Source organism: Heloderma suspectum, chromosome 2, assembly GCF_057233095.1.
Source record: "Heloderma suspectum isolate Gila_16-S chromosome 2, 16-S_ref, whole genome shotgun sequence".
Lineage (NCBI taxonomy): Eukaryota > Metazoa > Chordata > Lepidosauria > Squamata > Helodermatidae > Heloderma > Heloderma suspectum.
This window is the reverse complement of record NC_139459.1, coordinates 371,611,128-371,639,012: the sequence shown is the minus strand read 5'-3', so window position 1 is coordinate 371,639,012 and position 27,885 is coordinate 371,611,128. Positions and strand designations below refer to the sequence as shown.

The 27,885-nt window shown below is 48.4% G+C and overlaps 2 protein-coding genes across 4 annotated transcripts; both read right to left on the bottom strand.

Moving 5' to 3' along the window:
• Nucleotides 1-39: 39 nt before the first annotated feature.
• Nucleotides 40-27,851, bottom strand: LOC146356086 (uncharacterized). 3 transcript variants are annotated; one of them, XM_084831339.1, is made up of 4 exons: nt 27,001-27,851; nt 25,226-25,337; nt 23,111-24,093; nt 40-1,843 (listed from the first exon to the last, which is right to left on the bottom strand). In XM_084831339.1, exons 1-4 carry the CDS (start codon nt 27,670-27,672, stop codon nt 542-544), a joined length of 3,069 nt encoding a protein of 1,022 aa, XP_084687465.1. In that variant the 5' UTR covers nt 27,673-27,851; the 3' UTR covers nt 40-541. The 3 variants fall into 3 exon arrangements, with proteins under 3 accessions (XP_084687465.1, XP_084687463.1, XP_084687464.1); XM_084831337.1 differs by lacking the exons at nt 23,111-24,093; nt 25,226-25,337; nt 27,001-27,851 and adding exons at nt 3,305-3,425; nt 6,268-7,362; nt 22,133-23,100 and having other exon boundaries at nt 40-2,082; XM_084831338.1 differs by lacking the exons at nt 23,111-24,093; nt 25,226-25,337; nt 27,001-27,851 and adding exons at nt 3,305-3,425; nt 6,268-7,362; nt 12,710-12,830 and having other exon boundaries at nt 40-2,082.
• LOC146356087 (actin-like protein 7A) lies at nt 15,804-17,759 on the bottom strand. Its single transcript, XM_084831745.1, has one exon. It carries the CDS (start codon nt 17,369-17,371, stop codon nt 16,148-16,150), a length of 1,224 nt encoding a protein of 407 aa, XP_084687871.1. The 5' UTR covers nt 17,372-17,759; the 3' UTR covers nt 15,804-16,147.
• Nucleotides 27,852-27,885: the final 34 nt, after the last annotated feature.

Below are 27,885 nucleotides of genomic sequence, written 5' to 3'. Positions count from 1 at the left end.
GGGGGGGGGGAGGAGAAAGGGGGGGCAGAAAAAGAGAGAGGGAGAAAAGGGAGTGGCAGAAAAATAGGGGCAGAGAGAGAACATGAGGTGATAGAAAAAGAGGGAGAAATTGGGACAGAAATAGAGGGAGAAAGGGGGTGGCAGAGAGAGAAAAGAGGGTGGCATAAAGAGAGAGAAAAGAGGGTGGCAGAAAGGGGTGACTCTGCTTGCTTTTGGTTCTTGACCTGTATGCCACTGGCTTCAGCCCCACTCACTGCCAGGAGGCGGCCCCCGATGGATTACCTCCAAGTGAATGCAGCCCACAAGAGAAAAAGGGTTTCCTCACCCTTGCCATAAAAGATGTCACACAAACGGCCCAAAGCTAGGCATGCTCACTCATAAATAAGCACCACCGACTTCTGTGAGATTTATTCCTAAGTGTGCATGGGACTAGACTGTAAATCTGGGGGGCAGGAGGGATGATCCTGCAGTGAATATGATATTGTTTGTTTACATTATGGTTTTCTTTTTGCTTATTATCTCTGGCCACCCAGAAACTCTTTTACTGACTGAGCACCAAGAATGCCTTGTCTGCAACATGGATCCTCTCATGCCTGGCGAGATGCGCTTTCCGGCTGAAGCTTCTACCACAATCTTTACATACATGCGGCTTCTCTCCCGTGTGGGTTCGCTCATGCGCCACCAGAGTTGACCTGGCGCTAAAGCTTTTATCACAGCACATGCATTTAAATGGCTTCTCTCCTGTGTGGTCTCTCCGATGACTGAGGAGGTGCGATTTCTGACTGAAGCCTTTCCCACAGTCTGGGCATTTATGGGGCTTCTCTCCAGTGTGAGTTCGCTGGTGACTATTGAGGTTGGTTTTCTGGCTGAAGGTTTTCCCACAATCTGGGCATCTGTGCGGCTTCTCTCCCGTGTGGGTTCTCTCATGCGCTACAAGGGTGGACCTGCCGCTGAAGCTCTTCTCACAGTATGAGCATTTGTACGGTTTTTCTCCGGTGTGTGTTCTCAGGTGTCCAGTAAGGAGGGAGCTCAAGTTGAACGTTTTCTCACAGACAAAGCATTTATAAGGTTTATCTCCCGTGTGCAGCCTCTGATGGTTCGTCAGCTGGGATTTGTTACTGAAACTTTTCCCACACTCTGAACACTTGTGCGGTTTTTCTAAAGTGTGTGTGTTTTCATGGGCAACTAGAACTGATCTAAGACTAAAACGTTTCCCACACTGTGAACACTGAAATGGTTTCTCCCCAGTGTGAATTCTCTGGTGGCTATTAAGGTGAGCTCTCTGGCTGAAGCTTTTTCCACAATCCAGACATGTATGCGGCTTGTCTCCCGTGTGGGTTCTCTCATGGGCAATGAGAACGGACCTGAAACTGAAGCTCTTGCCACATTCCAAGCACTTGTACGGTTTCTCACCTGTGTGGATTCTCTGGTGCCTTCGGAAGGTGGCACTCCAACTGAAGGTTCTCCCGCACTCAAAACATTTATATGGCTTGTCTCCCGTGTGGATTCTCTGATGGCTAATAAGCTGTGAGCCAGCACAGAAGGTTTTCTCACAGTAGGAGCATTTATATGGCTTCTCGCCTGTGTGCATTCTCTCGTGAACAATAAGGTTTGTGCTCCTGCTGAAGGTTTTCCCACAGTGAGAGCATTTAAAGGGCTTTTCTCCCGTGTGGATTCTCTTGTGGATATTAAGGTCTGATATCTGGCTGAAGCTCTTCCCACAATCCAAACAGTCGTAAGGCTTTTCTCCCGTGTGGGTCCTCTTGTGCTTAATAAGATCTGTTCTCCAGCTGAAAGTTTTCCTGCAAATTTTGCAAGTTTTTTGTCTCTCACCCACCGGAGGCTTCTCCTGGGCCACGATTCCATCAAGGCTCTTCTGGATGTCCACTTCCCTCCCTTGGTGGTTTCCTGGCTGCCTCTCAAAAGTAGTACACTGATCATGACACTGGGCAACTCCCACTTCTGCTTTCCCCACCAACAACCCGAATGGTTGCATTCGATCAGAAGATCCAAGAGGGCAGTTTTCCGCCCCGTTTTTACACAGCCCACCAGCACTTGCTGTAGCAAAGGAAGAATAATTCCCTGCATGAAAAAAGTTCAAAACAGGGAAAATATTTTATATTTGTTTATTTAGAGCTCAGATTTCAGCAAGCGTAGAATATTTATTTATTTCATTTCTATACCACCCCACAGCTGAAGCTCTTTGGGCGGTTCACAAAAATTTAAACGACAAAGTACATCGTAAGACAATATAAAATATGGAAGTTTAAAACTACAATATAAAAGTACAATCAGAATAAAACCTAGCAGCAATGCAGAGATTTAAAATAGAGATTTAGAACAGCACAGCTAAAAGACTAGAGTCCTAAAATGCTGGGAAAATAAAAAGGTCTTCACCTGGCACCGAAAGGAGTACAATGTAGGCACCAGGCAAACCTCTCTAGGGAGCTGATTCCACAGCTGGGGGGCCACAGCAGAAAAGGCCCTCCTCCTGGTAGCCACCTGCCTCACTTCCTTTGGCGGGGGCTCCTGGAGAAGGACCCCTGAAGATGATCTTAGGGTCCGGGCAGGTATATATGGGAGGAGGCAATCCTTCAGATAACCTGGCCCCAAGCCGTTTAAGGCTTTAATGTTAATACCAGCACTTTGAATTGGGCCCAAAGACTGACAGCCAGTGCAGATGGAAAAATACTGGTGTAACATGATGTTATGAACATGTTACTATGCCAATACTTTACCGCCTTCATTGGTCCTAATCCATTTCCAGGCTCAATTCAAAGTGCTGGTTTTGTCCTATAAAAGCCCTCCACAGCGCAGAACCTCGGGATCTGAAGGATCACCTCTTCCCATACTTTCCTACCCAGAACCTGAGATCTTCAGCTTTGAGTGCCCCCATACTCTGAGATACAGACCTTTCCTCTTTTGAGTGTCACCTGCTGGCAGCCATCCCATCAGCTCTGCTGAGAGACCAGCTCCATCAGGCCCCTCCAATCCCTGAACTGTTCTCACTCCAGCTGGTTATTAAAAGAGCTACTGGTGAACTTGAAAAACTGGTGCCTGACTTTGCTTTCTCCCTCTTCCCTCACCATCTCTTTTTCCTTTTGTGTTGTGTCATTTAGATCAGCTGGTGGGTGATGGGAATTGTAGTCCAACACATCTGGAGGGCACCAGGTTGGGGGAGGCAGTCATACGTACTGATTGAGACTCATGTAAGCAATTAAAAAAGACAGGTCCCTGCATGAAACAATTCAAGGTTGACCAGATGCTACCTTCCTGCAGACTCTCATTTAATAGCAATACTTACCCACTATGTCATCAGCCCTGTCACTCTCCTGCTTGGTCTCCCCGGGGAGGCCCAAGTCAGATGGAGTCAGCTTTTCTTTGGGGAAATCCACGCAAACATTGTTCTTGGGCAGACCTCTGAACTGAAACAGAAATTAAAGGACCTGTGAAGCTGCCTTAACACTGAGCAGGTTCACATGTAAACACTAAACCAGCGGTTCCCAGCCTTGAGTTAGGAACATAGGGAGCTGCCTTATACTGGGTCAGACCTTTGGTCCATCTAGCCCAGTACTGTCGACACTGACTGGCAGCAGCTCTCCAGGGTTTCGGGCAGGAGTTTTTCCAGCCCTACCTGGAGATGTCGGGGATCGAACCCGGGACCTTCTGCACGCAAAGCCTGTGCTCTACCACTGAGCCACAGCCACTTCCCGTCTGGGTTTCCAGACGGTGCTGGGCCACCTCTGGCCATGTTAGCTAATGATTATGGGAGCTGCAATCCAACAACATCTGGAAACCCAAGGTTGGGAACCACTGAACTAAACTATAGTGTTATGAGGATGAACCGTACCGAGCTTTGGGCCTGCCTACTCCCACCTCCCAGTTAGAAAAATTAGGAGTTGTCTAATTTGGGGATTAGATAAATTCCCCTGCCAATGCAGAAAATCTGCTCCTACAGTGTCCCTGATAGGTGCCCACCCAGCCTCTGGTGAGAAATCCCCAATGAAGGAGAATGCACCACTTTCTAAGGCAGACTGTTCCACTGTCGAACAGCTCATACCATAAGGAAGTTTGTTCTCATTTTTCATCGAAATCCCCTTTCTTGTCCTTTGAACCTGTTGGATTAGGCCAGGGGCAGGCAACTTTTTTGGGCCATGGTCACATCTGGCAATATGAGAAACTGTCCTGGGCATCACCACAAAATGGCTGCCACCGTGGGAGGCAGAGCAAAGGACAGGTCACCTGCCCAAAAGACTGAGCACAACGCAGAGGTGGGGTCTGGGCCCTAACACACTGAACAAGTCCTTTGAATCCACAAGTGTTTATTGTTTATTTATTTACCACATTTGTATACCACTCCACATCTAAATAGATTCCAGAGCAGTGAACAACAAGAGATAAAATGAACAAAAGATTAAAAGAACGAAACATGATATTAAAATTATTCTTTAAAAACAGAGTGCCATTAAAACAGGCTGGTTAACCAAGGCAGGCTTCATGGAAAAGAGCTGTTTTCAGGAGGCACCGAAAACAACCCAGTGTTGGTGCCTGCCTGACCTCCAGAGGCAGGGAGTTCCACAGGAAGGGAGCCAACACACTGAAGGCTCTTCTCTGGGTGGATTCCAGTTGGGCCATGGGTCCATGTGGAACCACCAGGTGCATGCCGTCTGATGACCTCAGTGACCGGGCAGATTGATAAAAGAGAAGGTGCTCTCTCAGGTATCCTAGTCCCAAGTTGTTTAGGGCTTTGTATGCTAGTTCCAAGCACGCTCCGGGAGAGAGCGCAGGACACGAAGAGTCGGACACAACTGAACGACTGAACAACAACAATGCTAGTTCCAAAACCTTAAACCTGGCCTGGTAGCAAATAGGCAGCCAGTGCAGTTCCCTTTCAGTTGCATGCTGAAAAGGGGCAGCCCCCGACAACAGCTGAGCTGCTGCGTTCTGCACTAGCTCCAGCTTCTGGAGCAGCCTTAAAGGCAGCCCCACGCTGAGTCCCAGCTGCCGGTAAGAAAATCTGTTAAATAAATAAAATAAAAAGGGGGGAGGGGTAGAGCACCTCAGCGGGTGCAAAGAAAGGTATCTGGGGTGCATTGGTGCCCATAGGCACCACACTGCCTACCCCTGGTTTAGATCCTTGACTTGGATTTCTCTGGGCGGTTTTTGTGAAGCTCCCAGAGAGCTTTGGCTATTGGGTGTTATAGAAATAAATAAATAAATAGATAGATAGATAGATAGATAGATAGATAGGATTCCTGCATTGAGCAGGGGGTTGGACTCGATGGCCTTATAGGCCCCTTCCAACCCCACTATTCTATGAGTCTATGATTCTATGATCCTAGGCCTAACTGCAACTATTAGTCATGATATCCAGTACGGAGCTTCCATGTTTGGAGGTAGCATACCTCGGAACACCAGTTGCTTGCGACATACAGTAGGGGAGCGCTTTTCCCTTCATGCCCTGCGGGTGGGCCTTCCCAGGGGCCTCTTGCTCACTGGCTGGTCCTTTGTACCGAACCAGCAGGTCACTTCTTATGCACCACAGAAGGTGATACTGCATGAAGAACTTAGCCTTCTGAGAATCACAGTGCCTCCTCCGACAGATCCCCCTTCCTCATGTTCACACACACATTTTGACCTCTAAGGACCCCAAGGAGACACCTTGAAGAATTCTAGTGCATGCTAACAAAAATTTTAAGTTAACAACCGTCCAAAATAAGGACAGTTAGGGTAAAATCCAACGTAAGTCCTACTTAGAGTAGACCTGTGGAAATTAATGGGACTTAAGTTAGTCATGACTAACTTAAGTCCCATTCATTTCCATGGGTCTATTCTAAGTAGGGCTTACGCTGGATTTTACCGTTGGAGTACATCAAGGGTGTCGAACTTATGTTCTTAAAGGTCTTACCGCCAGTAACCAGGCCTTGCGAGAGGCAGTTCAACCTTTCAGAATGGGAAAAAAACATGCAAAAAACGGGAAACCACGAAACAACTGGCGGATGGGGGGAAGGGGGCGTGGCCACCTGGGGAATCCCAGAGGGCCGGATTGGGAATCCAGGCAGGCCAGATTTGGCCCGCGGGCCTGAGGTGTGACACCCCTGAAGTACATGGTTAAGGTTCTCGGAAGTGACCGGAAGGCAAGATATATGTGAATTCATACTAAGCAACCCTGACAATCATGTTCTAGTCAGCTGCCCTTCTCATTTTGGGGGCAGCAATAACCCCGCTGCCACAGATCCTGGACCCCTAAGAATTCAACATACTCACTTGCTCATCTGGTGTTGCTGCCTCTTCCTGCCCCAGCAGGAAATCCTCAGCCAGGGCCACAGCCTGGCTGCAGGTCTCTGCTCCACATTCCCGGACCCAGCTCTGGATCTCCAGTGGCAGGATGGCCAGGAACTGCTCCAGGATCAGCAGCTCCAGGATCTGCCCCTTCGTGCGCCTTTCTGGCTTCAGCCACTGATGGCAAAGGAACCGAAGCTTGCCGCAGACCACACGTGGGCCGTCCCCTTCCTGGTAGCACAGCTGCCGGAAGCGCTGTCGCTGCGCCTCCGAGCTCTCCTCCGCCACAGTCTCTTCCTTCACCTTCAGGACGTTTCCTGTGACAGTGGCTTCCAAGCGGCCACAGGCCTCCTGGGTTTGCCGGCTGAGAACTGCTCGGGTCGGAGTTTCTCGTTCTCTGCTAGGCTCTTGATTGGCATTGGCCAACCTCTCCAAAGAGGCTAGACACACATCTGAACCCTCATTTGGAGGGGGACCTTTCCCTGGCCGCGAGTTTCCCCACTCCAAGTGAGGGGACTCCATGGTCTTCAGGAACTCTTGCCACTGTGCTTCCCAGTGCTGCGCCAAGCCCTCATCAGGCTCCTGCTTGACCTGCTGTAGCGCTGCCTGGTTTAGAAATTCACTCTGGCTGATACAAGGGGCACTTGTTCCCTCCAAACTCTCCTCTGATCTGAGGCCCCATGGTTTTGGGTCCTCCATTTTCATTCTTGGCAGCAACCCCTGCTGGACAGTAGTCTGGAAATGGACGCCTGAGCCCAATGGTGTTTCCTGCTCAGTAGCCATTTTCTCTCAGGCCGTTTGCTCAGCAGCCATTTTGTCTCAGGACGCTTGTTTGGCAGCCATTTTTCCCCTCAGATTGCCACCAGCCTTTTCTGAAGCCACTCTGCTCTTTCACCCGCCGATACCCGTTTTTGTCTTGCCATACGTTGTGGAAAAATGTAATCCTTGGCTTTTCATCACTCCCTGCATTTTAATAACAGATTTACCTACAGGGATGGTCCAGTCCTTCCAGCGATGTGTGGTCTTTGCATTACACGGGTTTGAGGTTTAAAATGGGGTGGGTGTTACACAGTAAGCTCCCTGAGGGAAACAGATAGAAAAGAGAAATCTATTACATTTCTATACCGCCCAACAGCCGAAGCTCTCTGAGAAATGAGGGAGGATATATAAAAGCAAAGACGAGCTGTATGGGCTCCTTTCCGGCAGTTTCTAGAAACTGCTGATTCTACAATACTAGAAACTGCTGATTCTACAATATAAGCCACATTTTTAAAAAAACACACACTGTGTCTACTTTTCAGGGAGATCCTCCAATAACGAAGAAGAACAAAATAATTGTCTTGCTGGATTAGATCCCCCAAGTCTAATAGACTAGCAATAACTTTCCTTTGTCAATGAGAGATAAACAGCATCTAAACTAGGAGATTGCATCTACCTATTAAGGCCGATAGCCACTGATATTAGCCATGATCGCTAGATAGCATTTCCTTCTCATTAGGGCTCAGTCCCAGTGTCTGAATGTCCTTGGGGAAGACATAAAGCAGCCATAAGTCACAGAGGCCTTTCTCACTTACCCACCTTCGAGGGCAGTACATGAGTAAGGGCCTTTTCAACAGTGGCCCCACATCTCTGGAATGTGTGGCTTTCAGTCTGTCAGAACTCATCCTTGCAGGCTTTTAGGAAGGCCCTGGAACCCTACTCATTTACTCTGGCCTTCCTTTTCTCTGTAGCTGCAGTTAGGTCGTAGGTTTTCAGTAATGTTTCCTTGCTGGTGTTTGTTGTTTTATGAATATTTACTTCCTTATTATTGTATTGGTTTTTAATTATATGTAACCTGCCTTGGGAAGGCTTCAGCCCTGACAGGCAGCCTAGAAATATTCTAAATAAATAAATTAAATACTAAAAAAAATGTAATAGCAATGTGGAAGGAAGTGTTTCTGGATATATGCAGAATGTGGAACAGCTTTCCCCCACCCAATGCCCTCTAGATGTTAGCATCAAGAGGACGCAAAGTTGGAGAAGGTTGGTATGGAATAATTCGTGTTTGGGCTGGGCTAATGATAGATACACAGGCTGGCTATGCGTATACTAACATACACACACACAGAGAAATATACAGTTTTATCCAGGGATGCGGTACATTTGGCCCATTGGCTGAATTTGGCCTGCCAGGCTAGCCAATGGGGTTTTAGGCAAGACCCCTTCCCCTCAAAACAGAGAGTGGGCAAGACACTGACTGAATGCTCTTGTTTAAACATTTAAACCATCAGGTGTTAAAGGCGCAATCTCATGCAGCTTTAGACAGAAAAAAGTCCTACAACTCCCAGCATTCCCCAGCCAGACATGTAAGACTAGGAGTTGTAGGGCTTTTTTATGTCTAAACATGCATAGGATTGTGCCCTAAATTACTAAAAGAACATCACCACCACCACCCACACACAAAGAAAGAGAGTTAATTGATGTGGTTGGGTTAGTCATTCAAAACATGTTTAATATCCAATTCTTTATAAAATGTGTTTTTTCTCTTCTTTCTCCATATAGATAGATGGCCTGAATGTGTTCATTTTAGAATTGGATCACTGCCTTGTTGTGGCAAAGGGGCTTGCGTAACTCAGTGAAGCCATAAGCTATGCCGTGCAGGGCCACCCAAGACGGACAGGTCATGGCAGAGAGTTCTGACAAAATGTGGTCCACTGGAGAAGGAAATGGCAGCCCACTCCAGTTTTCTTGCCAAGAAAACCCCATGGAACGTATCACAAGGCTAAAAGATATGACACTGGAAGATGAGCCCCTCAGGTCGGAAGGTGTCCAATATACTACTGGGGAAGAGCAGAGGGAATTTCCAAGTAGCGCCAAAAAGAGTGAAGCGGCTGGGCCAAAGCCGAAAGGACACTCAGCTGTGGATGTGTCTGGTGGTGAAAAGAAAGTCCGATGCTGTAAAGAACAATATTGTTTAGCAACCTGGAATGTAAGATCAATGAATCAAGGTACACTGGAGGTGGTCAAACATGAGATGGCAAGATTGAACATCGACATCTTGGGAATCAGCGAACTAAAATGGACAAGCATGGGCAAATTTAATTCTGGTGACCATCATATCTACTACTGTGGGCAAGAATCCCTTAGAAGAAATGGAGTAGCACTCATAGTCAACAAAAGGGTGGGGAAAGTACAATCTCAAAAACGATAGAATGATCTCAGTACGAATCGTAGGCAAACCATTCAACATCACAGTAATTCAAGTCTATGCCCCAACCACTGAGGCTGAAGAAGCTGAGGCTGATCGGTTCTATGAAGACCTACAACACCTTCTAGAACTAACACCAAAAAAAGATGTCCTCTTCATCATAAGGGATTGGAATGCTAAAGTAGGAAGTCAAGAAATCACCTGGATACCAGGCAAGCATGGCCTCGGTGTACAAAATGAAGCAGGACAAAGGCTAATAGAGTTTTGCCAAGAGAACACGCTGATCATAGCAAACACTCTTTTCCAACAGCACAAGAGGCGACTCTACACATGGACGTCACCAGATGGTCAATCTCAAAATCAGACTAATTATGTACTTCGCAGCCAAAGATGGAGAAGCTCTATACAGTCAGTAAAAACAAGACCTGGAGCTGACTATGGCTCAGATCATGAGCTGCTTCTTGCAAAATTTCGGCTTAAATTGAAGAACATAGGGAAAACCACTAAACCATTCAGGTATGACCTAAATCATATCCCTTACGAATATACAGTGGAGGTGAGGAATAGATTTCAGGGATTAGACCTGACAGACAGAGTGCCTGAGGAACTATGGACGGAGGTCCGTAACATTGTTCAGGAGGCAGCAACGAAATCCATCCCAAAGAAAAAGAAATGCAAGAAAGCCAAGTGGCTGTCTGATGAGGCTTTACAAGTAGCTGAGGAAAGAAGGGAAGCGAAAAGCATGGGAGAAAGGGGAAGATATACCCAACTGAATGCAGAGTTCCAGAGAATAGCAAGGAGAGACAAGAACGCCTTCTTAAATGAACAATGCAAAGAAATCGAAGAGAACAATAGAATGGGAAAGACTAGAGATCTCTTCAAGAAAATTGGAGATCTCAAGGGAACGTTTTGTGCAAAGACGGGCATGATAAAAGACAAAGAAGGCAGGGACCTAACAGAAGCAGATGAGATTAAGAAGAGGTGGCAAGAATACAGGAAAGGTCTTAATGTCCCTGATAGCCATGATAGTGCGGTCACTGAACTTGAGCTGGACATCCTAGAGAGTGAAGTCAAGTGGGCCTTAGGACGCATTACTAACAACAAAGCTAGCGGAGATGACAGTATTCCAGCTGAGCTATTTAAGATCCTAAAAGATGATGCTGTTAAAGCGCTGCACTCAATATGCCAACACATTTGGAACACTCAACAATAGCCACAAGACTGGAAAAGGTCAGTTTACATTCCAATTCCAAAGATGGGCAATGCCAAAGAGTGTTCAAACTACCGCACAATTGCGCTCATTTCACATGCCAGCAAGGTTACGCTCAAAATCCTACAAGCTAGGCTTCAGCAGCATGTGAACCAAGAACTACCGGAAGTACAAGCTGGGTTTCGAAGAGGCAGAGGAACTAGAGATCAAATTGCCAACATTCGCTGGATCATGGAGAAAGCAAGAGAAGTCCAGAAAAACATCTATTTCTGCTTCATTGACTACGCCAAATCCTTTGATTGTGTGGATCACAACAAACTGTGGCAAATTCTGAAAGAGATGGAAGTACCAGATCACCTTACCTGTCTCCTGAGAAACGTATACGAGGGTCTAGAAACAACAGTAAGAACCGGACATGGAACAACTGATTGGTTCAAAATTGGGAAAGGAGTACGACACTGTATATTGTCGCCCTGCTTATTTAACTGATATGCAGAGTACATCATGAGAAATGCCGGGTTGGATGAATCACAGGTCGGAATTAAGATTGCCGGGAGAATTATCAACAACCTCAGATACGCAGACGATACCACCCTAATGGCAGAAAGTGAAGAGGATCTAAAGAGCCTCTTGTTGAGGGTGAAAGTGGAGAGTGCAAAAGCTGGTTTGAAACTCAACATTAAAAAAACGAAGATCGTGGCATCTGGCCCCATCACTTCCTGGCATATAGAAGGGGAAGAAATGGAAGCAGTGACAGATTTTATTTTCTTGGGCTCCAAGATCACTGCAGACAGTGACTGTAGCCATGAAATTAAAAGACTCTTGCTCCTTGGGGGGAAAGCTATGGCAAAGCTAGACAGCATAGTAAGAAGCAGAGACATCACCTTGCCAACAAAGATTTGTATAATCAAAGCTATGGTTTTCCTAGTAGCAATGTATGGCTGTGAGAGCTGGACTATATGGAAGGCTGAGCGCCGAAGAATTGATGCTTTCAAACTGTGGTGCTGGAGAAGACTCTTACGAGTCCCCTGGACTGCAAGGAGGTCAAATCAGTCAATCCTAAAGGAAATCAACCCTGAGTGCTCATTGGAAGGACAGATACTGAAGCTGATGCTCAAATATTTTGGACACCTAATGTGAAGAGAAAAGTCACTGGAAAAGACCCTGATGCTGGGAAAGATTGAAGGCAAAAGGAGAAGGGGATGGCAGAGGATGAGATGGCTAGAAAGCATCACTGATGCAATGAATATGGACTTGAGCACGCTCCGGGAGAGAGCGCAGGACAGGAAGGCCTGGCGTGCTATGGCCCATGGGGTCACGAAGAGTCGGACACAACTGAACAACAACTATTTAGCCACTTGGTGCTTCCTTCGGTGGGGGGCAGGGGTGGGAGGGAGATGGAAATATAAGCTCTATACATAAGTGAAATAAATCAGCAGAACCAATTCCCAAATTTCTCGGGATTAGCATTATTACTCTCACTCTCTGCACCTTTATTTTATTTTAGAGGTGCAATCCTATGCATGTTTAGGCAGAAAAAAGTCCTACAACTCCAAGCATTCCCCAGCCAACCATGTAGGACTAGGAGTTGTAGGACTTTTTCTGTGTAAACATGGATAGGATTGTGCCCTAAAGGAACTAAACACAGAATGTCTTAAGGTGTCTCAGAGCAGGCGCAGTTTGCAGTACCTCTGAGTATATGCAGAGTGCTTCCTCCTCTACCCTCTCCTACATTTCTTATTAAGGGAGCAGCAGAATTTCCACAACTAAAGCAGGGAGAATTTGACATTCAGCATATAAAGAAGAGCCTCAGTACTTCTTGATAGATAGATAGATAGATTATACAGAGATATAGATACATATTTGCAAATAGCTTCCCCAAGGCTGCCTTTCTCCCCCTCTTCCAGCCCTCCCGCTGCTGTCTCTCTTGCAAATAGGATTAGATGAGCAACACCTTTAGAATGCTACAGATCTATAGAAAGAGTAATAATATTTTCCCACACAGTTTGCAATTGGCAGTTACAGCTCACCTTTCCATGCAAGCCCCCTTCCAACTATCAGCCTCTTCTGCTATTGCAACCCCCCTCCCCGCCGGAAAGACCCTTTCCAAATTGTTACACACAGCCCTTTCCCATTTATTTTGGCCTCTCTAGGAAACTCGGCTCTTTCTATTTAACCCTTAGGCTTAGCTCATCCGAAAATGCTCACATTCTCCTAGGAACCTGGTGTCTTGCAGGCGTTTTGGGCTTCAGTGCCCATCAGCCCCAGCCAGCATGGCTAATGGCGAGGGATGCTGGGAGTGGTAGTCCCACAACATCTGGAGGGCACCAGATTGGGGAAGGCTGTCCAGCAGTTTTAAAGATGCCATCCTGGACAAACTTACTTGGAATAGGCCCCATTGAATTCAGGGGGATTTACATGCATAGGATTGTTCTCTTAGTTCCCACCACAAACACACACATACCCAAATCTAGACGAAGCTTGAATATGGCAACCCAGTGGAGGGCCCAATGCACTCTGCACTAACTCAAGGGAACTCTGATCCGTTGGATTTCATACATGGTTTAAAACAACCACATAACAGAGTTTCTCTGTCTTTGAATTTATTCAGTTACTAATAAACAAACTTCAAGAATAAAATTCTTGCAAGGCAGCTCATGACCTAGTAATAATAATAACTAGAACACACAAAAATGCCACAAGTACATGGTTTTTTAAAAGCAGCAGTAAAACAGAAGCCTTCAGCTACTACCTGTTGGGCAGAAATTCAGCAGGTGAGGCTCCCCCCCATACATCCTGATGATGAGATCAACGTAACCCATCCTTCCCCAACATGGAGTTCTCCAGCTGTTTCAGACTGCAACCCCCGTCATTCCCAGCCAGCACCCAACACATCTGGAGGGCACCAGATTGGGGAAGGACAGTAAAACCTGTTGGATTTCTACCTGTCATGTGCCTGTTAATGGTGCAAGGGCCGGTCCTTCAGCAGCTGAGGCTGTTGGCTGATTTTAAAAAATCTTGACATAGCAGCTAAGAATGTGAGCGGGGAAGTCTTGAGTTCAAATCTTGCCTCAGGCAAGAACCCACTAACAGCGCTATAGATATCTACTCAGAAGTCTCATTTAATTCAATGGTGCTTACTCTGAAGTAAGTGGGTATAGAATTGCAGCCTACGTGGCCTTAAGCAACCCACTAATCCGTACTACTACATTTCATTCATTTATTACATGTCTATGAGCACGCTCCAGGAGAGAGCGGAGGACAGGAAGGCCTGGCGTGCTGTGGTCCATGGGGTCACGAAGAGTCGGACACGACTGAACGACTGAACAACAACAATACTGACCAATACCCAAAGCTCACTCAGAGCTATTTCCTCATTGGGAATATTGGGGGATAATCATACTGGCCTACCTCACACAACTATTATGAGAAGGACCAAGTGGCGGTGCAATCCTATACCTGTCTATTTGGAAGTAAAACCCATTAAGTTCAATGGCGCTTTCTCCCAGGTAGGTAGGAACAGGATTGCAGCCACCTCTGAAGTGCTCGGAAGACTTTCCTGTTGGCCTGCAATTGAGTCAGGATTTTGTTGGATGCTGTTGTGTATATAGCGTTATCTGGTTTTCATTGTTAATGTTGATTTTTATTGCTGTTTTAATATTGTTTTATCGTGGATTCTGGTTTTAATGTCGGATGCCACCTTGGGAGAATTTACCCTAAAGGGCAGGTTGTAATTATTTAAAATAAATTTCTATGAGGGAATTCCCCATTCTGCCTAAAGGGAGAAGGGGATGATGGGAGTCCTAAACAGTGACAGCTCCAGGTTTTGGAAGACCCACAGGCAAGACCCCTTCAATGGACCCCTCCCACAGTAGGTCCACCTTCTCACCTCCACTGCCAACAGCTGCTCTTCCTCTTCCTCCCCTTGGCTCCCACTTAGCTTGCTTGACAGGCAGAGAGCCAGGGAGCAAATAAGCCATGGTGTCTCCTGCTTCTCCTTCTCACCACCACTGTTGTCAGGGCCAGAACCAGAGGCAGGTGAACAAGCAGGTTGCCACGGAGGAGCAGCAACTCCAGGGGGCTCTGGTCCATGGGCCCCTGCTGGGGTGTGGGCCCTTGGCAGGTGCCCAACCATGCCGACCCTTGACACCAGCTCTGGTTCTAAAGCAGGGATGGGGAACGTTTTTTTTCTTTGAGAGCTGCATTCCTCCAGGGATGATGTCTCTTTCTACCACCCTCTCACTTTGTGCCACCTCCCTTCTCTCTCACTCCCCCTTCCTCCCTGCGTAATGGGCTGCTGGAAGAGGAACAGATCGGGTTTCTTGCCAGAGGTCTGAACTGATTGCTTGCAGAGGGATTTTGAAACTGGGCCCAAAGCGGCATGAAATTAGGCCGAGGGCTGCACGCAGCTCAAGGGGCACAGGTTGCGCACTCCTGGTGTAAAGGAACGGGAAAGCAGGGCGATCTGTGTGAGTCAAAATATATTAAGTCTTTAACATCTTGAACTTCAGGTCTGTGGGACAAATCCAGCAGAGAGAAGCAGGGCACTCTGTATTGCTGTCCCCCCCGCCCCCACTTCTTCTTCTGGTCCTGCTTCTTCATCTTCAATGAGAAGCCCACAATGCCAGGCAAAACTCTATATACACTGCTGCCTGCCAAAACAGGATCTATGTGAGGAGAGGGAATAAGTTAGCTTACAGCAACGGCTACCAACTCCCACCCCTGGCGTTGTCCTGGTGGCTTCAGTGTTGGCTTTATTTTGATGAACCGTTGATTGATTGATTGATTGATTGATTGCCTTCATATCCCGCCTTTTTTCCTCTTGCAAGGAACCTAAGGCAGCTTATATTATCCCCCTCCTCCTCTCCATTTTATTGTCACAACAACCCCATGAGGTAGGTTGGGCCAAGAGTCTGTGATGGGCCAAAAGTCACCCAGTGAGCTTCCATGGCTGAGTGGGGACTAGAACCCGGCTCTCCCGGCTCCCAGTCCAACACTCTCACCACTACACAATCCTATACATGTCTATTCAGAAGTAAGTCCCATTGAGCTCAGTGGGGCTTACCCCCAAGAAAGTGAGTATCAGCTTGCAGCCTTGGTGGGAAAAGTGTTTGCCCTCCCTCCTTCCAGGAAATGATATTGATTACAAGTGGGATCGACAACAAAATGTTGCAGTGTGCCATGCGCCTGATCACAGGAACAATCCGATCTTACCCATGTACATTTGCTCTGCTTTGTGTGTCACGGGTATCGAAAATAGGAAACCACTTAATTAACACTCTGCATGCAGTTACAACTGTGAGGTTTTAATACAGGGAGAACAAAAGTAAACCACCCATCATTGCTCACAGGCCAAGTAACAGCTCTGGTGGGTACTGCTGAAAGAGGAAGCGTGGCCTCCTCAGCCAATCTGGATCCAGCTGAGCAAGGGGTGGGTGTGGAGGAAGACAGTCATCCACGCTGGGAACTCAGAAACATTTCCTGTAGATGTAGAAAGGGCCCCGTTCTTCATATTCTCTCCTGTGAACCCAGAGCTGCTGGAAAGCCTTGAGGGACGCCAGGATGGAGCCCCCTGTCCATACGGACGTTCTTCTTTCAGGGGAGGCTGATGAGATGGGGTTATCATTTGGACACATTCTAATCAGCTCCCTCTGGAAGCGGTCAGCAAAGCCCTTTATCATCGTACAGCCCCCGCACAGCAAGATGTTGCCCATCAGGTTCTTTTTGAGGGTGACATCGCACTTATTGAGGGAAGTCATGGTGAGCAGAGGGAGGCCCAGTTCCTGCGAGTTGATCAAGGATGGCTTGAAGAGCATTTCGGAACACATGAACCTCTCCTTGCCCAGAATGATTGTCTGTCCATCCGGAAGCTCGTACTCCATCTCATGCTTCCTGGAAGGTGCAGCTGTGTCCTGTTGATAGTCCAAGGAAGTGAAGCAATAGTTCTCTTTGATATCTTCCAAGACCTTCCAGTCTTTCTCCGAGAACAATTTCACAGACTCGTTTAACAACTTCATGAGGTTTCGCGTGACATCTGAACCGGCGTAGTCGACCCTTTCAGTAATGCTTGGCATGGTGTAGCCTTCGTAAATGGGGACCGCGTAGGAGACGCCATGGCCACTCTCCACAACGAGACCCGACGTCTTTCCGTAGGAATACATGGACAATCTCGACTGATAGGCGATGTGCATGGCAGGGGTGCCGAACGATTCAAAGAGCATTTCTGCATATTTCTCTCTGTTGGTGGTAGGGCTCAGGGGGGGATCCGAAACTAGGACAGCATGCTCCTCAGGCCGAATCTTCATCTCCTGGTGGAAAAGATACTCCCAGATGTCTTGGACGGTATCCCAGTCCACTATTATCCCATGTCTCAAAGGGTTGACAAGCTTCAGGGGGATCGTCGCATCTTTAAGTTCTCTGCCGACAAACGTTTCCTTCCTATTATCACCCGTTTTTGCCGTCTCCTGGAAATGCTTCCCTACGGTAGACGAGATCACATGGCTTGGCTTCGGTTCTCCAGCAAACCCACACTTGCAGGAGCCAGTACCGATATCTACGACAACGGCTCTGGTCTCCTTCACTATCCTCCTCGGCACCGACTGGCCCTCCTCCCTAGGCCTGCTCCCAGGCCGTGCCACGGTGCCTTTCTTTCCCGGCACAGAGCCAGAACTTGCACTTCCTCTGCTGGACATTTTCTTTCCTGGTTCTCATTTATGCCCGCTCTCTATGCGCTGGCCAACCTTTCAAATTCAAACCTTTCATTCCTGCGCATGGTTTTAGAATCCTGATACCAACACTGTGCATTATGACATCATCCGTGTTGCAGACTTGAGCAGGAAAGAGTCGTAAGACTTGTCCGCACCGAAGGACTCAAAGGGGTTTGCCACAGGGAGATAACAAGGGCCGGTCTTTTCTTTGACTTCAAATGCGTTGGGTAGGTTTGAGACGTGCTTTGTGTGCTCTGAAGTACCAGCGAGCAAATATCTGGCGTCGTGTCATTTCATGGCTGAAGGTAATACAGGCACAGCCAAAAATGCCGGCATATTTTAGCTTAAAGCTTACTGCCGGTTTGTTCAGTCGTGTCCGACCCTTCGTGACCCCATGGACCACAGCAAGCCAGGCCTTCCTGTCCTGCGCTCTCTCCCGGAGCGTGCTCAAGTCCATATTCATTGCATCGGTGATGCTATCTAGCCATCTCATCCTCTGCCGTCCCCTTCTCCTTTTGCCTTCAGTCTTTCCCAGCATCAGGGTCTTTTCCAGAGTTTTCTCTTCACATTAGGTGGCCAAAACATTTGAGCTTCAGCTTCAGTATCTGTCCTTCCAATGAGCAGTTAGGGTTGATTTCCTTTAGGATATCCTTTAGGATATTCCTTTAGGATATCAGGGTTGATTTCCTTTAGGATAAAGTAACTAATTTAGTTACTGCTGGTAACTAAGCCTAATTTCATGGCGCTCAGTTGGATGTGTGATCAACTCCCTTGAACAGCACTGTGGCTGAGGTGACATTAAAAGATACAGGCGTTCTGGCTGCACTGTTAGATCTTATAGCTCAGGGGTCCCCAACCCCCGGGCCACGGACCGGTACCGGTCCATGGTCTGTCAGCAACTGGGTCGCAGGGGTGTGCAGAACCCTCTCACCTTGGGTCCGCCGGGGGGGGGGGGAGGCAATCCGTCCCTCCCCCTCCCCCGGAATCCTCGCCAGCCCCAGCCTGCTCCGCTCTGCGGCAAGTCCATGGAACTGCCGGCTGGCTCTGGCCGCTGGCAGACTTCCGGCCGCTGGGACGCAAATGGCGTCCATTATGCGGACGCCATTTGCGTCCCTGTTCTACAAGTAATAGTCTACGTAAATCTTTACGTAGCCGATTACTGCAAAGAATAGGGATGCAAATGGCGTCTGCATAGCGGACGCCATTTGCGTCCCAGCGGCTGGAAGTCCGCCAGCGGAAAACACCCCCCCAATCCGTGGAAAAATTGGACCGGTCCCTGGCGCCAAAAAGGTTGGGGACCGCTGTTATAGCTTATTCACACCGGCAAGCTTGTATCCATCAAGGGATTAACGTCTCCGTTAATCCCCTGGTGGGAATGGGGTCCTGCCTTTAGGATTAGGCCCTGGGCAGACTGACCCCTTATTTTCATTTATCTGTTTGTCTTGTTTTTCCTGACTTAGCTTATGCCACGCCCTTCAACAGGTTTCCAGGGTGGCTTACAAAAAGTTGAAAATGCAATAAAAGAAATTAAACAGGAACATTAAATCACTGCAATATAAAAGAGCAATGTCAACACTTTTTCTGTGGTGGTGGAATAGGCACAAATGATACCCAAACATCCTTAAGGTAGCCCATGGTAAGACATATTCATATAGTTCTTCCCTTTCAAAATGGGAAGGGGGAATAATGTGCCAATGGGCCTGTGCATGAATCACCTGAAACTCTCATTTGGCACATGAGGCACAATAATCCAGCAAAAAACCCAAGGATCTTATTGCACCTTGAAAACGAACAACTGTATTGCGGCATAGTAAGTTTTCATGGACTTATGAGTCCATGAAAGTTCATGCCATAATTTCTTTGGCCTTAGGGCGCCAAGACTCTATAATTTTTGCTGCAACAAATTAACAGAATTGCCCCTCTGGAAATACCCTGAATCTTTGTTCTCTTCCACTTCTATTTCTTTTACAAGATAAAAGTGCAGCCTGATCCTACGCATATTTATTGGGAACCAAGTCCCAGTGACGTCAACGAGATGAACAGTACAATCCTATGCATGCCTATCAAAATTAAGTCCCACTGAGCTCAATGAGGCTACATCTAAGAAACAGCAAGCGGGGAAGGCACTGATGTGTTACGAAACAAAAGGGACCAAAGTTCCCAGGCGCCTGAAATACATTTTTATTCTGCCCAATGGGTTTCAGAAGAAATTTCCATCCTCTGGGCCGCTTATCTTTCTTCAGATACATCAAAAAGAATCCTTCCTAGGTACCTTCTGTCTTTAAATGCTCAAAACATGCACGGGTGGCACCGTTTCGGCTACATAATCAACACCATGCGCAGCCTAAGCCTCAGAAGCGGAAGGAACAATTTATTTATTTAACCGGTTGCTTGCATGTTTTCCCAAATGTTTTAAAACTTCCGTGTTTGAGTAAAGATGTACACTTTTGAGTAAAGATGTTTACAGTCTATTTAGGTGGGCGGCCTTCCATTTTGAGATCTTTTATGCTGGAACAGAACTGGAGACTGGCACAACCTATGCATGCTGTCTACTCACATCCGATTCATAGGTGGGGCCCTGAACTGGAAGCACCAGTTTCCCTCCTTTCCAGGTATCATCTGAATGAACTTTAGCATTTCTAGGGAGGAGGGAAGAAGAGTTCCACTAACTTGGAGAAAGAAATGTTTTCAGACCGAACTCTTGTTACTATCATGATGTAGGACAGCTTCCCCCAACCTGGTTCCCTCTGGATGTGGGGGACTACTGGGAACCAGATACTGGGAGCTGTAGTCCCCCACATCCAGAGGGAACCAGGCTGGGGGAAGCTGATGTAGGAGCTGTTGCCAAAATTACTTAACTCTCAGTCAGCGCTCATTAGATTGACTTAACAAGGATGGCAAAACCCCTCCGTCATGATTCATTTCCAGGAGTCGGTGTCTTTTTCAGGGGAATTGTGTCACATTCCTTGATCTGCCTATGGAATTCCTCCTATTTCAAGAGGCAAGAGTTAGTGTATCTCGAAGGGGCATCAGTTGTTAATGGATACCAGCAAAGGCCTTGGATTGTCCCATTCAGTCTGTCATTTCTGGTTTGAGGCCATATAAAAATCAACACTTCGGAAGGAAAGTTCATCTCTGTTGAGCCAAGGCAGGGTCAGAAAGTGGAATGTGTCTTTGATTTGTTGCATTAGATTAGTGTATTCAAATATGTATTAAATTAGTACATATTAGTACATATTAAATTAGTACATGTTTTCACTGCTTGTCTCCATACTCCAGAGAACTGGGTTTATTCAGAGCAACCTTCTCCAGCCTGATTCCCTGAAGCCATTTGGACTACAATTCCCATCAATCCCAGCCATCATGACCAGGGGTGATGGGACTTCTGGCGCAAAACATCTGGAGGGCACCAAGTTGGGGAAGGCTGATTCAGAGCATCTGATTTCCTACACCAGAGGTGAGAAACTGGCAGCCTACGGGCCAGAACTGGCCTGCGAGGCCCTTCAACCCACCCTGCCATTCTTTCCTCATCTCAGCCTCGCCCCTCTCCTTGGCCCTGCCCACTCCCTCTGTATTCACTGCAGCCCGTTGCTCCGCAGCAGCCAACACTGCCTGCCTTTCTGTAGGGTTCCACTGCTCTGCACACCACCTTTCGAAGCCCCTAGGCGTCTTCCACCACATGCGATTGTCTCCGTCAGCGCTCAGGCATCCTCGGAAGCGCTTGGCAAGAGACTGGCATCCAGTTTGGGCTCCGCTGGGTGGCTCTGCCTAATTCCTCTTGACCGTTGAGCAAGCCTCCCCTGGGTTGGGAGGAGTGAGGGCAGTGGAGGCTGGTGGCAATGCACCTTGGATCGCTCCTTCAGAGTTCTGACTAGTTCTGATGGAAAGCTGGAATGGATCCAACGCTCCATCAGTGCCACCAGCCTCCATTGGGCGAGATGAAGAAAAGTAAAAACAAAGGACGAGGGCGAGGTAGGTAGAGGGTGGGACTGGAAAGCGGCAGAGAGCAAAGGCAGAACAGAGCAAGGAAAGGAAGGCTCAGATGCTGGGGGGTCTAGGAGAGAGGGAAGAGAAAAGCAGGAGGACGGATGGCCGAGGGCGTGTGGGTGGAGGTTGCATTAAAGGAGGAGAGAAAGCGTGGGGAGGCAATGTGCGTATGTCGAGTGGTGATAATTGTGAATGGGGGTGTATAGATGTGTGTGTGAATGGGGGACATGTGTGAATGGTGTGTGTGTGTATGTGTGTGTGAGAGGGGCATGTGTGAATGGTGTGTGTATGTGTGTAAATAGATGTGTGAATGGTTGTGTGTGTGTGTGAGTGGGCATGGCGTGTGTGAATGGATGTGTGTAAATAGATGTATGTGTGAATGGTGTGTGTGTGTGTGTGAAAAGAAGGGGGAGTGAATGGATGTGTGTGAATGGGTGTGTGTGTGAATGGGAGGGGAGTGTGTGAATGGATGTGTGAGAACTGGGTGGTGGTGTATGAATGGGGTGTGTGTGCATCAACGGGGGGAGTGAGTGAATGGGCGGTGTGTGTGAATGGATGTCAGTGAATGGGAAGGTACATGTGACTGGGGTGTATGTATGAATGGATGTGTGTGAACTGGGGCGCGTGCGTATGAGTGGGGTGTGTGTGTGAACAGGAGGCATGTGTGAATGGATGTGAGTGAATGGATGTGTGTGACTGGGACAGCATATGTAGCTTTGACCCAACCCAAAGCAAAGCATGTGGCCCCTGGAAGGTTACCCTCGAACGAATGCGGCGGCCCTTGGGATGAAAAAGCTTCTCATTCCTGTCCTCTGCACAGACGTATGGCCTTTTTGATCTGCCACCCAGGATTCTCATGAAAGCACCCTAAAGGTGGAGATGGTTTCATGGGTCCAAGTTCCAAGATTATGCTCATCTTCCAGAGTCTAGCATTACAAATACAAATACTACCCCAGTGTCCCGAAAGACGAAGCCCAAACCACCTTGATCAGAAATCGCTGGGAGGATGTCGTTACGATATATAGCTCTGATCTCTACATTATTTCGAGGAGTAGTAATAATGCTTTTAATTATTTGTTCAGAGACTACTGTACTGCTTTGCCTCCTAACTGCTCGTATTGTGTTTTGCAATCGGTTCACGTTATACTCCTCTCCCCATGCCACTTCTTATATAACAAATCTTTCAATAAATACATTTTAAAAAATGAAAAAGAAAGGGACGGCAATATCCTAATTCATGAGATTGCCTTGAGAGTGAATTGCTATTGAGTTAAATTCTTCAATTGCGAGGACGATACCCTCTAGGGCAGCGGCAAGGAACCTCTTTCGGCCTGAACTCAACTTTGGAAAAGCTCTCTGGGTCACATTCCAGTGGTGGGTGGAGCCAAAGGCAAAGGGGTGGGGCCAAAGGCAAAAGGGGCAGGGCCAAAATACCAGCACATTTTAGCTTAAAACTCTCACTGCCAGGAACTAAGCACGGCAACCTTTTAGAATTGAAAACTGCCAGGAAATTGTCAAGCGATCACTGGGTGGGGGAAAGGGGAAGGGGATGTGGCCATCTCAGGAACCCAGGAGGGCCGGATTTGGCCCACGGCTTGAGGTTGTCCACCCCAGTGCTAGGGATTTGATTAGGCTTGCACTATCCCTTTTGTAAATACTATGAAAAACCAAGACAGTTGAACTGAAATTTAAGATTCTTTTCCCCACAGCCCAAAAAAATGCCTAGGATTTCCTCGCAGTGTGTATTTTCTGATGTGCAATAAGGTTTGAGCGCAGCCTGAAGCTTTTCCCACATTCTGGACATTCATATGGTTTCTCGCCAGTGTGGATTCTCAGATGTCCGGCAAGGAGTGTGCTCACGCCAAAGGTTTTCCCACATTCGGGGCATTTATATGGTTTCTCTCCTGTGTGCACTCTCTGGTGCCTGCTGAGTTGCTGGCTCACTGTGAAGCTTTTCCCACATTCCAGACATTTGTAGGGTTTTTCTCCCGTGTGGACCCTTCGATGAGTAATAATCTGAGAACTGTTACAGAAGCGCTTGCCGCAGTCTGGACACTGGTACGGTTTCTCCCCTGTGTGAGATATCTCGTGCCTTATCAGGTCTGAACTCACACTGAAGCTTTTCCCACAATCTGAACACTTAAATGGTCTGTCTCCCGTGTGGATTCTCTGGTGGTTCTTAAGGTGTGAGCTCTGGCGGAAAGTCTGTCCGCACTCAGTGCATTTGTATGGTTTTTCCCCTGAGTGAGTCCTCTTGTGTTTAATTAGCTGTGAGCTCACGCTGAAGCTTTTCCCACACTGTTGGCACTGATACGGCTTTTCTCCGTTGTGGGTCCTTTCGTGAGCGATCAGGTTGGACCGCAACGTGAAGGATTTCCCACAGTCGGAGCACTCATACGGTTTCTCCCCGGTGTGGATTCTCTGGTGTGCAATCAGGCCGGTGCGCCGGCTGAAGCTCTTCCCACACACGCTGCAAGTCCTCTGCTTCTTGCCACTTGGAGGCATCCGTGGGCTTGTGGCGTTGTCGAAATCATGGGCTACATCCTCAGATTTATCAACACTCTCTCTGGGGCAGCTTCCTGTCTTGGTCTCCGAAGAAAGCGGAGAAGTTGTCTTCTGACCTTGACACTGCGGATGTCTTCCTGCCTCACACTGTTCCACTCGTCCAGGGCTCTTCAACGGTGGACTACGCTCCTCCTGGCTGTTCAGCCAGTCATCATCTAAAGGAACAAAACAACAAGCCTTTTGATGAAAGGTTTGTAATGAATTGGTTTTCAACTGATTAATATTGTTTATATTATTTAGTATTGCTTCATGCTCTGAACTGTCGGTCTGGATCTACTTGTTTTTTTAAACTGAAAATGCTTTTAAGGAATACATAGTATATATACACATACAAAATGCCAATGAAAATAATAATATAATAGACTGCCTCAGAGATGCCTGGACTAAGAACTGCAATTTAAAAAAACTTTTCCTAGAGCATCTATAGAACTTGGCAGCAGTACGTGTGAAAAGCATCTAGTTAATCACAAGTTGGACGTGAGCCAGCAGTGTGATGCAGCTACTAAAAAAGCGAATGCAATCTTAGGCTGCATTTACAGAAATAGATCATAAGCAGATCTGGATTCCTGCAATGTGTTATTAGGTGGGAGTGGAGCTTTGAAAATGGTCCGGAAACTTCAGCTGGTCCAAAACAGGGCAGTGAGGTTGTTAGTGGGGACTGGCCAACGTGATCATATCATGCTAGTACTTTTCCATCTGCACTGGCTGCCAGTCCAGGTCCGGGCGCAATTCAAAGTGCTGGTATTAACATTCAAAGCCCGAAACGGCTTGGGGCCAGGTTACCTGAAGGATCTCCTCCTCCCATATAGGCCTGCCCAGACCCTAAGATAAACTTCAGTGGTCCTTCTCCAAGGGCCCCTGCCAAAGGAAGTGAGGTGGGTGGCTACAAAGGAGAGGGCCTTTTCTGCTGTGGCACCCTGGTTGCGGAATGAGCTTCCCAGAGAGGTTTGCCTGGTGCCTATGCTGTACTCTTCTCAGCACCAGGTGAAGACCTTCTTATTTTCCCAGGGATTTTAGTCTTTCGTTTTGTGTTTTATTTATTATATTTATTACATTTATATCCTGTTCTTGCAAGCAACCCACGGCAGCTTACATGGTCCTCCTGCTCTCCATTTTATCCTCACAACAACCCTGTGAGGTAGGTGAGGCTGAGAGTCAGTGATTGGCCCAAAGCCACCCAGTCAGCTTCATGGTCAAGTGGGGACTAGAACCCAGGTCTCCCGAGTCCCAGAGGGAGAGAGAGACAGAGGAGCCTGAGCTGGAGGCATCCCAGGACTTTCACTTTACCCGAAGAGGCAGCCTCTCTGCCACCCTCTTCTTTGACTTCCATGCACAGCAGCTTCTCCCCGGTATCCGAAGGAGCCCCGTCAGCTTCTGGAGGATTCACGGGTGCTGCCACCTGAAACAAGCAGGAGGATAATCCTGTCAAGGCAGCTGGAGACAGGCAGGAAGGTGGGTGGGCTAGGAACAGGGCTGCTTCCATGTCTGAGGGGGTCCTGGACAAGGGGGACCTTGGCGAACAGCCCCCTCCTCTGTCGGTACCTGACAGCGCCAGCAGCAGGAAGCAACTGAGGCGCCATCATTTGAATTGTCCTCAGTGACCCAGAACAACACTGCCTCAGGGGCATGATGGGAAATTAAAATGGCAGCCAGGCCCAGCTGCCTGGTCCTGGGAGGGGCTGTAGCTCCTGCCAGAAACTCCTGCCAGAAACCCTGGCGAGCAGCTGCCGATCAGCACTGACAATACTGGCCTAGATGGCCAATGATCGGATAAGGCAGCGTCCTGTGTTCCTACACTCACAGCACTGGGCAGAAGAAAATGATAAAAGGGGGATGCAGTGCAGGCATCAGTGCCAGTCCCTCCTGTGAAAGTAGGCCTGACTAGGCCTTGTAAGTAGTTTCGTTCAGGCGAGGTGCCTGATGGGATTGAGAGTGTGTGTGTGTGTGTGTGTGTGTGTGACCTTGAGAAGGTAATTATAACTTGCTCATAAGCAGGAATTCCTATCCACCAAAGTAATTCACCCCTAAAGATAAGAAGGCCGCTACGTTGATAAGACTGTTGCTGAGTACTAACTGGTTTCTGAGCATGCGTAGTGTATTTTCTTTGTTCTCCAGCTTTCAGTCTGAATAAACGCATCCTGATTCTTTTATTTGAGGGAGAGACAGTTTCGTCCGCCCCTCCCACGGCCGTAATGTGCTTTAATACATTTCTGACGGTTCAGCCTAACCTGCCTTGGATATTTCCTTAACACTTCCAGGGTGATGGGATACCAAGTGCACATTCCAGTGGTGGGCGGGGCCAAAGGCAGGAAGGGCGGGGCAAGGAACACCAGCGCACTGCAGCTTCAGGCTCTTCCTGCCAGTCATGACACCTTAGGAGAGGCTGTTCAACCTTTTAGAATGGGGAAAAAACTGCACCAAAGCCAGGAAAACCACCCAACAATCGGTGGATAGGGAAAGGGGTTGGGGCCTTCTGGGGAACACCGGAGGGCCGGAATTGGCCCCCTGGCGGGCTAGATTTGGACCCCAGGTCTGAGTTTCTGCACCCCTGCCTTAGGAGTTGTTTATGACTCTATGAGAGCATTTCTTCATAGGGTTAGAGGGCAGGCCTGGGAGGACATCTAGTCCAGCCCCCTGCAGGAAATTAAAGAGCTAGAGCCTCCCCGACAGATGGATGGCCAACTTGTCTGCTTGGCGACCTCCAGGGAGGGAGAGCCCAACACCCCTCTAGGCCAGGGGTGGCAGAAAGGAGATGGCCAGATGTTTTGGACTTCAACTCCCAGCAGTCCTGACCCATGGCCATGCTGGCAGGTGCTTCTGGGAGTTGAAGTCCCAAACATCTGGAGATCTACCTTCTGCCCACCTCGGCCTAGATAATTGGTTTGTTTGTCCAACCATTTTACTGTCGAGACGTTCCTCCTAATGTTCACCTGAATTCTCCCCCCCTGTAACTTCAGCCTGTTAGATCTAGTTGTGCCCTGTAGGGCAGCAGAGAACAAGTCTTCATCCTGTTCTGGGTGGCAGCCCTTCAGGGACTGGGAGAGTGCTCTCACGCCGCTCACCTGTCGTGCTCTCCAAGCCTCTCCTTGCCTCTGCAGGAAATCCTCAGCCAAGGCCACTGCCTGGCTGCAGCTCTCGGCCTCACGTTCTCTCACCCAGCTCTGCATCTCCGAGGGCAGGACGGCCAGGAACTGCTCCAGGATCAGCAGTTCCAGCACCTGCTCCTTGCTGTGCCTCTCCGGCTTCAGCCACCAGTGACAGAGATACCAGAGCTGGCTGCATGCCTCGCGGGGCCCCTCGGCCTCCTGGTAGCGGAACGTCCGGAAGTTCAGCCGATGTGTCTCCATAGTGACGATGTCCCTCTCCGCTGGCTCCCCCTTCGCACCCTGATGGGCTCCCCCAGGGTCCAACAACCCATAGGCCTCTTTGGGTTCTTGGCCCAGGCCTGGCAGGAGGCAGGTTACTTTGTCTCTTTTGGGACAGCAGCAACTGCAGTCCATGCCTTCAACAGGGGGCAGACGAGCCTTTGCATCTTCCCATGGGGCAGGCTGCAGGCACCGTGGGTTGCCCCATCCCGAACTGGGCAACTGCACCATTTTCGGGAACGCCTGCTCTCCAATTTCCTCTGTATCCCATCTGGGTCCTATTCTGTCGCCCCTATTTACTCGCAGTCCTGATTCAGAACCCTGTTTGAGCAGAGCCTGGAACTGGGGACTCGGTTCGCTCCGGTCCATTTCCTTTTCCTTGCGATGCCACAGAAGCCTCGGCGTGCTCCCCCTCAGCTCTCAAATCACGTCCTCCATTAGCTGCGTCAGTACAGCTGCTCAGTCTTCTGCGGGATGGACTGGGCTCTCTCTGCGAGGGTGAGCTCCTGGATCTGGCAATGACCTTGCAGACAAGGGGCGGAAGAGTCTTCCTGAAGGGGAGATGAAAAGAGCTTCAAGTTG